The following is a 10,710-nucleotide window of genomic DNA, read 5'->3' on the forward strand; positions in this document are numbered from 1 at the left end:
TAAATAAAAGCTAGGGCACTGTCTTGAGACAGGGGGGGGTTCAGCAAATGTGCAGCGTAACTGTAACTTTGTTGTTGGCACTAGGAAAAAAATGATGAGATGTTGTACACTGAAATGCTCTTTGGGTTGCAGTGCAGACCGTGTTTTTCTGCTTTACCACGACGAAATGACGCCTGGCATTTGCTCTTTTAACTCTAATTGAATGAGAGCAGAGTGCCATCTGTTCATATTGACCTGGAAGCAACGGTCATCTCAATAAAACCTTCCCGTAACTTTTAAAACAAAAGCTCAGACAGAAGTGTTTTACATCATCAGAGGGAGACAAAAGCAGCATTGGTTTGGTTATGCACAAAAAGGCACTAACACTAAAATAAGATTGGCTAGATTAAACTAATTGAATCCATTATGGCCGAGTGATTTTGAGAGTCAAATGAATTCCCAAGTACAAGCTACATATTAGTGGACTACTTTATGTTAACATAGTGTGATTTCCTCAACCAGATGGAGGATTATCTTAGTTCTCGGATTCTGACACGATTAAGAATAAATCGGTGAATAAAACAATATTGCGAATTGTTATTGAATTTTTTGTATTTGTTCAAGCAACAAAACTTAAAAATATGGTTGTTATTTTCCTGTTTTTGTTTTTGTCCCACTTTACATTGACAATGTGCATTCTTCGGGTGATCTGGGACATTTCAATTATTGAGATGGGAGAAATATGCATTTAGGGATTTACTGAGGTTGCTTACACAATGTTCTGCAGACACACACACGGTATGTTATAAGAGTCATTAGTCAGCTAAACAATATAATATCCATGAAATATAATTAACTCAATGAAATATGCTACAAAATCCAACGGCAACACAGTGTCGGGATAAGAAAAGTCGAGAGAAAGCACAAGGAAGAGCGAGAGATAGAAATGAGAGTAACACGAAGAACTAATCCAATGGAGCAATAATGAAATGGAGCTTTAGCTGAATACAGGTTGCCAAGGGAGGCAGGTACCGTCTCTTAGCTTCATTTTTTTTCTTCTCATGAAGGCAGAAAGGTCCAAGGGCACACAATCAGAATATAGCCCTTTATCTAGCAATAAAATGTGAAATCCTTGCAGAGCTTGCAAAGATATCCATAAATTCACCTACCAATTTGCTTAAAATAGGGAGGAAGGACATTTTTGCAACCAAAAAGCTGGTTAAGCTTGGTTTCAGGGGTTCCTGGAATGAAAGTCTGACCCAATAAGGCTCAGGGTCTTCCAGAGCAGCCAGCTTTAACTGCCCAACAGGTATGAAGTGGTTGTGAGATTATAAAAAAGTCATTAAGTCCCTGGGCTCAGAAAATGTGCAGGACCCTATTTGGAACTGCGACGAGCACACTTGCTCTCCTCCAGGGTGCCGGCCAAGGTTGTGGGACCACGTTTCAAGTGTTACTGCTGGCAGGAAGGGAGAGACCACCACGTGATTCGTAACGAATTCCGTTGAAGGACAGTAATCTACGGCGTACAGGGGGAGAAAGATTGGACAGAACCTCGTCCTAAATGAGGCATGGCATTAATCCCTAAAGCAGTGAAACGACGGAGAGAGCAACAAGAAAGACCTCCTAGTGCCCCAAGCACCTTCCTCACCTTTATCCCCCCCCCTTCCTCCTCCCTCTGTGGGGCCCTAAACACGCAGCACAGCGCTTTTGCATCCGTGAGTGTACGGACAAACGCGTATGTCCGTGTACTTCCAGCCCTTAGGGCACAAGGTCAAAATGGAAAAATCTTTGTTTGAATTCTGTCTGACTGCCCTATTACCGACCGTCGTACATGAGGAGTCACGACAAATCATGGAAATTAAATGGTTTTATTCCGTGTCTATGCAAATCACCGTGGCGACGGTGCCAAAACATGTCTCTCCGCAGGATTTGACCATTACACAATTACATGCAAATTAATGAACAAATAAACAAGATTGTCAATCAATAAGTCCATTAAGTGGACTTGTCTCTTGGGTCTATAATGGGGTCTTTTACATTACCAACCATGTGACTCCTCCAAAAGACGATCAGTTGTATCTTAACAAAGCCAAATGGTTTCTGGTTGACATCTTAAATTCATGTACGGGTCGGAAAACAATTTAGCGATCACAATTAAATCCCTCTTCTCTTTTCTTAAAGATTGAAACCACTTACCACACAATGCTCATTAATATACTCAAGACGAAGCTTATTCACATCCAGCTCCTCGGCGGCTTAAATTAACTTGAAAAAAAAAAAATGATAGACATAAACTCATGCACTCATGAAAAAGCTCCAGGGGCAATTTGACTGCTCCTCACAATGTGCTTATCTCAGTTTGGTCACTCAGCTTAATTTGATTTGAAATATTAATTGCTGGTCTCAGCAGCGTAGAGGGACTTATTTTGACAATTATGCCATGTAGTGTCACAGTGCGGTGCACACATGATTCTGCAGAGTGTTAAACATGGCTAACAACACCCCACCATGTTGCAACATCTTGCCTTTTACATTTTTATTGCTCTGTTAATCATTTTTAACTTTCGATCACCCTCTCTGTCACCATCAAGATAGCTAAACTGGACAAAGCTTTTCAGAATTCTGGGCATGTCTTCAGGAAACCTGCACTGAACTATTAGCATTTTGTTTAAAGATATTGCTTTCCAAATATATAAATGACGTAAATCAAGTTATTTAAAAGGGTCATGCTTTGTAATAGTTTCATCATCATTTGTGGTAAGATAGAGCTTGAACATAAATACCACTGTTAATTGAAATGATGCGCCTCATATAACTACAGTAAACTAACAAATTACAGGCCGGGAATAAATGCTTAATACAAAAAAAAACTAGAGATTTAGTTTAGTATAGACATATTTCATTTACTAAAGTGTGAAAGTGGTACTCCAATTTAGTTTTTCCCTCCCATAGAGTTAGAACTATCAGAAGAGACGGATTGACAAAAGGAAAGATCTTCATCAGACCGTTCCTGCCTCCTGCACACCCACGTCTTTCAAAGACCTCACCTGAAGTCTGTGAACCAGGCTTTCCGGGGTTAAATCTCAAGGCCAGGCTGAGACAACCATGATATCAGAGGATCATTGCTTTAAGGGTGCTCCACTCTGAGACATGGAGTATGAGGAGACTTTCTAACAACCATTTACAGGCCTTATGATGAGGAAACTGAACTAAATGAGTAAAGACTGACGTCTTAATTCCTGGCTTTCTGAATAATTGTAATGTAATTTTGTAAAGCCAAAATGCCTGGTACACACAGTGTGAATTGCAGCTTAAATTAGCCTGCCGTCAAACTCACAAGACTTGTGTTGACAGTTACATGTTTGATATCTAGCAATTTAATTTAACATCTTAACAATGATGAATTGACCAGAACAAACACGAATGATGGCTGTTAAGACTTTTGTTGTCCATGAACCACAATGTCCGTCTTCAGCTTTATGACCAATAATTCATCTACTGAATAACCTCTCGTAACCCGCTTCTATCACGTCCATCTATCTTTGAAGTCAAAAGTTTGGACACACTTTGTCAAATGAAGTCAATGAGAAAATATTTTTTAACTTGCCTGGAATTATACACTAACATATTACTTTTTGCACAAATTTTTAAGGATCAATAAAGACAGAAATCCTACACAGAAGTAGTAATCAACGACAGTTATGGACTTACAAGTGCATGGGAAAGCCTTTTCTAGGGAAAGACTCAGTAAACGATGTGTCATTTGTCCATCCATCCAACGGTCCAAATGATGCCAGTGTTGGTCACACCAAGTAACGTAGCGCACCCCCCCTCCCCCCACCTTCTGGGTGGTGATGTGGTCTTTTGTGCTTTCTGTCTGTCACCTCGTCTCTGGCTTCAGACGCCTCCAAGCCTCCTGTGTGACTGCGAGCTCCGCCCTCATTGTTTCCACTTGGGTCTCATTCCCCTGTGTATTTTAGTCAGTGTCCACTCGTTGTTCTGGGCCCGTTTGTCTCTTAATGTTCCACGAGCTTAGCAGCCGTTTACCCCAGTGTGCCTTCCTGGGCTGTGATCTATTTTTGTCCGCCCGTGACTCTTTGCCTGCCGATGGGCATTCCTCCGCCTGCCTTGACCGATTTACCTGTGTACCGAAACCCTGCTTAGTAAAGTAAAGACGCCACACTGACATCATCTCAAAACCTTTCAGGACTTTCCAAGACCATTTAGAAACGACGAGCACACAAACAGCTTGTTGATATCTATTATAGTTTTTTCATAATCACTAATTATGTTTCATTAGTTTTGGGGTTTCTTTCGAATTTAGAGTGGAGTTTTCCGGATTGTCCCGCGATTTAGAGTGAGCGCCGTCTCAGAACCAGGTAAAAAAAAAATGAGGCACTTTTATCTTTACGGCCACAATATTCACTTTTCAGCCTTTATTTAAAAAGAAAACATTTGCCGTGCTTGTGCTGGCTGGACTCGTATACGTTTGAAATCTCAGAGTTATTTACTTTTTGCGTGAGGAGCCCGATTGTGAGACAAAGTCTGCCCCGAGCCCCATAAGCTTCCATACAAATCTGCCGACATTTAAAAAAAAAACACACAGACGGTACACTTTTTGTAAACGGCTGTTTGAGCAGTTTTAAAACACATAGAGACATAAAAACTACACTCATGCGTTCGGTAGAGTCTCGTGTCTCTCAAAATGCTATTATTTTTCTCCAATTATTTTTGCTCCAGGAAGCATTTGTTTGAGGTGTGGATTTTGTCTAAATCTCTTCGCTCTCTTCCCTGTGAGCTCATTAGCGACCAGCTGTTGATCGATGGCCATAAAGACGTAGCTCAGGAGTCCTCCACTGTGCAGGGACGTCTAGGTTTAAGGACACCTGTGATTAAGGAAGCGAGACGGTAGGATGTCAGACCATTGCAAGTTTAGCATCAAGTTAAGTTCAGGGTCCGTGTCGAGGAAGAATGACTGTCGGAGTGGCCGTGTGATGGACGAGCGTCTAAACCTCCGGCGCTGAAGATTGTCCGTCGCCGCGGTTAGCAAAGTATAGCTCGTGGGGTGCTAGGCGGGGTCTCCTCGCTAGCTAGTGAAGTGTTTAGCTAACTTTAGAAACGTTATTAGCTCGTCACCAACGCCGAAGGCTTCACCGCGCTTCACCGCGCCAGCGAACAACGACAGCCCGTGACGTGCAGCACGCCTGCTTTCTCCCCTCCCACGCCACTACCTGACGTAAGTAATATCCTGCCACACGTGAATCCATCTTGTCCACGAACAGCAACGTGGCCAGCTGATCGTGCCTCCTTTTTTTTTACTGAACGGGTAAAACCGTGAACTGTGTAAGAGCCATTATGCTCTCTTTTTGACTGTTGTAGTTCCACTGGAGAACACTGGGTGGAGTATGGGTTTAAGGTGTGTATATAGATAATCAGGGAGCAAGGGAAGCCAGGTGTTGGGTTTAAGGTGTGTATAGATAATCAGAGAGCAAGGGAATAGGGGTGTTGGGGAAGCAAACAGTTTTTGACCGTGAGGATCAAGGGTGAGGATCAAGAGTCATGGTGCATCAGAACTATGGATTGTAACATGTTTGAGCATCAGAACTGAGCAAAAAATAAAGAAGATAAAATGCAGTAGTGGACTGGAACTGGATTCATTTGGAACCACGCGTCAGATAGCCCTACAAAACACCTCTACTAGTGACAAGATGGTAAATTGTCGCTACATTTTGTCAAAAACTACTTCTTTGTGGATTATCACGCATCGCTTTGGAACCTTTTTTTTGAACTAAGCACTGGATTCCGCTGTGGATTTGGATATAATTGGACGTATGAATCAAGGACCAGTCGCGACGAAGCGAGCGAATTAATTCAAGGTATGTGTACTGCTACCTATGAATGGCTCTTGTGTGCACACCTTTAATAGCATAAATCCAATGCATTGGTTGCTTAAGTTTACAGTTACTGACAAGTTGAATGAAATCAACACTCTGTGAAAATGAGTGTGAGTAATTGTGGTGAAGACTTTATGGCTGCTGGTAAACCACCAGAGACTAATGTGCCGGTTGAGAGAGTTGAAATGGAGTCGGTGAAAGAAAAACGGGGCATCAAACTTACTCCAAGGGCATTACTGGAAAAATTGGAAACGTTGCAGAAAACAAGAAAGACTAAACTAAATAAAGCAAACAACTTGATGGTTATCATAAGAGATTTTATGTGTAACCGAGAGTATGAAAAGGAAGTGCAATGTTCTTTTGAGAAATTCATAAAGCTGTGTGATGAAGCAAAAGAAATGCACAATTCTGTGATGGTTATTTTGCCCAATGAAGAAAAGGAAAGACAACAAACATGGTTCAATGGAAAGATGTTAATTTATAATGGGTTTAAAGATGATGTTAACAAATGGTTGAGTACTGAAAGTCAAGTTTCATGTTCTGGTGTTGATGACAATGCTTGTCAAGATGACATTGAACCAAATGATAGCGTTTCAAACATTTCCTCACGAGTGTCAACTAAACCATCCAGTAGGAAAAGTTCTAGCAGTGTGCGTACTGGGAGATCTTCTGCTTCGTCAGCACGAATTATAGCAGAGGCAGAAAAGGCTGCATTAATTGCACGTGCAACTGCTTTAAAGGAGAAACATGCCTTGGAGGTACAACAGCATGCCTTGGAGGTACAACAGGAACAACTGAGGCAAAGACAAGAGCAAATGGATATTGATGCAGATATTGCTGCTGCTACTGCTAAAATTGCGGTTTTAAACAATTCTGACGGCCAGCATCGTAAAACCTTTTCTGATGGTATGAATGCATATTATGATAAAGGAACTACAATGGGTGGCAAAGAAGTTATTCTTAACCCTCATGTTGAGGAATATAGACCAAGGAATTGTTTCCAGCAAGCGAACCAAAGGAATGTGGTTCAGCAAACTCACAGTGCACTGCAATCTGATCTTCATTCTGTGTCACAAATGCAAACATCAAATGTAATGCCGAACAGCAATGGAACATCAACTTCAAACATCTGCAGTATTATGCAAAAACAAAATGAGATTACTGCTCTTCTTGTACAACAACAACAATCCAGCACACTGCCTCAAAGAGATATTCTTGTGTTTGATGGTAATCCTTTGCAATATAGAGCTTTCATCAGAGCATTTGAACATGGAATAGAGGACAAAACCAACAATTATCGAGATCGTTTGTACTTTCTGGAACAGTACACACAAGGTCAACCTAAGGAACTTGTGCGCAGTTGTCAGCACATGGATGCACAAAGAGGATATGTGCAAGCTAAAGCATTGTTAAAGGAACATTTTGGCAATGAGTTCAAAATAGCTGCTGCATATATAGAGAAAGTACTTGGATGGCCTTCAGTAAAATCCGAGGATGTAAGTTCACTGCAGAGTTATGCTCTCTTTTTGCGTGGATGCTGTAATGCAATGGAAGAAATTGAGTACATGGAGGAGCTGGAGATGCCAAGCAATTTGAAAACAGTCATCACGAAGCTGCCTTACAAATTAAGGGAGAACTGGAGAACTGTTGCTTGTGAGCTATTGGAAAGGCACAATCGAAGGGCAAAGTTCAGAGATATCGTAACATTTGTGGAACGTCAAGTTAAAATGTCATCTGATCCACTTTTTGGTGATATCCAGAGTACTCAAATTGTACAACAGAAACCTCAACATAGGAATACAATTAGAAACAGCTTTGCAACAACGGTTGTTACTAACAGCAAGTCAATTCAGTGTTGTATGTCTGATTTCAGATCAAAATCTCAAGTTGTATGTTTGTGTTGCAAACGTGATCACTTATTGGAGCAGTGTACACAAATGCAAAACAAGATGCACAAGGAAAAACTGAACTTTCTAAAGGAGAAAGGTATCTGCTTTGGCTGTCTTTGTGTCGGACACATGAGCAGAGATTGTGAAAAGCGCTTGAATTGCACAGTATGTGGCCAAATGCATCCCAGCATTCTGCACATTCAACAGAAGGAGAGAACATACGCTCAAGAACAAAATCGTCCATCACTAAGTAGTGCGCTTGTTGCTCTTCAAGCATGTGGTCAAACGGGGGCCGGTAATGGAGAATGTGCATTATCAATTGTACCAGTTCAAGTCAAATCCTGTAAAGGACAAAAGGTAATTCAAACATATGCATTCTTGGATCCTGGTAGTTCTGCCACATTTTGTTCAGAACACTTAATGCACCGTTTGAAATTAAAAGGAAAGAAAACTAATATTCTTTTGAAAACAATGGGCAATCAAAGGTCTGTTAGTAGTTCTATTCTGACTGGATTGGAAGTGTCTAGCCTTTATAATGACATCTTTTACAGTCTTCCGGAAGTTTTCACTCAGGAGAAAATGCCTGTGTCCAAAGATAACATGGTTACCGAAGAGGATTTGGATAAATGGCCATACCTGAAAGGTGTTAAGATCCCTCATATTCCTGCTGATGTGGATTTGCTAATTGGAGCAAATGCTTCCAAGGTAATGGAGCCCTGGGAGGTTAAAAACAGTGATGGAGAAGGACCTTATGCAGTTAGAACCCTACTGGGATGGGTCGTGAATGGACCATTACAAGGAAGCAAGGACAATGGGAACACAATTGAATGTCCGGATGTTACTGTTAATAGATACGCAGACAAGCTGGAGGAGCTGAAACAGGAGCTCCAACAAAAAGGAAGCCACAACAGGCTGCAGGAGGAGGAGCTTATCAGTGCGATGAGAGAGCAGGTTCTGCGTCTCACCCAGAAGGAGCAGGTGCTGGAGGAGCGTTTGGAGAGTGTGTGTCAAGAAACCACCGAGCTGAGGGCCAGTTTGGCCTCTTTGCACACACGCCTGGCTCTACAAGACCAACTCAACCAGCAGCACAGCCAGCAGCTAGCTGGGGCGCTGCAAGAGGCGGAGGCTGCACAGGGTCGCTCACGGCAGCTGCAGACCCAGGTGGAGGAGCTTCAGGAGGAGGTGTCCCTGCAGGAAGGCAGGAGCCACGGAGACGCACCCCTGCTGTCCGAGCTGGAGAGCAGCATGGAGACGACGAGCCTCGGGGTCAGCAAAGAAGAGATTACACAAGAAATGTGGTCCAGTCTTCAGTTGCTGCTCCCACTGACACCAAAACTGAACAACTCGGGGAGGTCAGAGGTCGTGGATCAAAAGGAAGACCTGCACACAATACTGCGTCAGTTGAAGGGAGTGGCCCAGACTCTGGCACTGACGTGGGGCTCTCAGGAGCTGAATCGAGCTTTTGTCGACAGGACGGGCGATCAGTGTGGGAATCCGAGTGCAGCGCATGAGCTGAGAGATCAGAACGTCCATCTGCAGCAGGAAAACGCTGAGTTGAAACGTAAGCTGCAGGACGTGGAGGAGGAGGCCGACGTCGTCCAACACACCATCAGAGATCGAGATGAAGCCATAGCCAAGAAAACCCTGATGGAGGCAGAGTTGGTGAGAAGTAAAAGTGACATGATATCTCTCAACAACCAGTTAGAAGCCATCCAACGTAAGCTGGAGTTGTCACAGGAACTGGAAGCCTGGCAGGACGATATCCAGATCGTTATCAACCAGCAGCTCAGGTCCCAGCAGACGATGGAGCATCCTCAGAAGAAGTCCACCTCCAACGGCACGTCCTTCTTCCGCAGGGGGGGCAGAGCCGCCTCCACCTCCTCCACCTGGAGTTCAGACGTGGATCCTGGTTGATGGGACGAGTCTTGGAAGTTTTTCCTGATAAAAATGGACTTGTGCGAGTACAAACTAAAACCAATATACTTGAGAGACCTGTGACAAAGCTTTGTCTATTGTATGACAACCTGGAAAATTAAAGGACTGATTGCAAAGACTTATGTTCTAAAAATGGAAGATTGTTTAAATGCAATGTTATACAGTGTCGCTTTGGACTTTAATGGCTCTTTGTATTAATATTGTATTGAATTGTAATGTCTACTTGTCATGTACAATTAGGGGCCGGAGTGTAAGAGCCATTATGCTCTCTTTTTGACTGTTGTAGTTCCACTGGAGAACACTGGGTGGAGTATGGGTTTAAGGTGTGTATATAGATAATCAGGGAGCAAGGGAAGCCAGGTGTTGGGTTTAAGGTGTGTATAGATAATCAGAGAGCAAGGGAATAGGGGTGTTGGGGAAGCAAACAGTTTTTGACCGTGAGGATCAAGGGTGAGGATCAAGAGTCATGGTGCATCAGAACTATGGATTGTAACATGTTTGAGCATCAGAACTGAGCAAAAAATAAAGAAGATAAAATGCAGTAGTGGACTGGAACTGGATTCATTTGGAACCACGCGTCAGATAGCCCTACAAAACACCTCTACTAGTGACAAGATGGTAAATTGTCGCTACAAACTGCAAGTGGACATAATACTGATGGAGCAGTGTGAATAATAACATTAGACTTTATTGTACACAAGGACCTCTACGTTATGGGTAGTTTTGAATGATGTGATTACATGTTTTGCTGCATTCAGTGTTGCAGTACAGTGTTACGCTTGGCCTGTCGTTTACTGCATCAATGGCTATATGTTGCTTATGACATTACCACGCAGTGGAATGAATGTACGTTGTTATGGGGAATTTATTTGTTTTGTTCTGGTTAATGAGCCCCCTTCAGTTAGAATAACTCCCCCTTGAGTAAGACTGGTGTTTCCCTGTTAAAGCATGGTCATGAACAAGGGGAAATGTTTTAGTATGAAATCATTGTTCTAAACTCCAATTAAATCCTA

At 42.6% G+C, this 10,710-nt stretch overlaps 1 protein-coding gene across 1 annotated transcript; it reads left to right on the top strand.

Annotated features, from left to right (window-relative positions):
* The first annotated feature begins 4,927 nt into the window (after positions 1-4,927).
* On the top strand, positions 4,928-10,325 carry LOC119197120 (uncharacterized). Its single transcript, XM_037453146.2, has one exon. The coding sequence runs from the start codon at positions 5,978-5,980 to the stop codon at positions 9,674-9,676; it is 3,699 nt and encodes a 1,232-aa protein (XP_037309043.2). The 5' UTR covers positions 4,928-5,977; the 3' UTR covers positions 9,677-10,325.
* Positions 10,326-10,710: the final 385 nt, after the last annotated feature.

Source organism: Pungitius pungitius, chromosome 6 (genome assembly GCF_949316345.1).
Source record: "Pungitius pungitius chromosome 6, fPunPun2.1, whole genome shotgun sequence".
NCBI lineage: Eukaryota > Metazoa > Chordata > Actinopteri > Perciformes > Gasterosteidae > Pungitius > Pungitius pungitius.

What these genes read in the sequence shown, in the direction of transcription:
- LOC119197120 (XM_037453146.2), top strand. Translation starts at nt 5,978, where the DNA reads ATGAGTGTGAGTAATTGTGGTGAAGACTTTATGGCTGCTGGTAAACCA.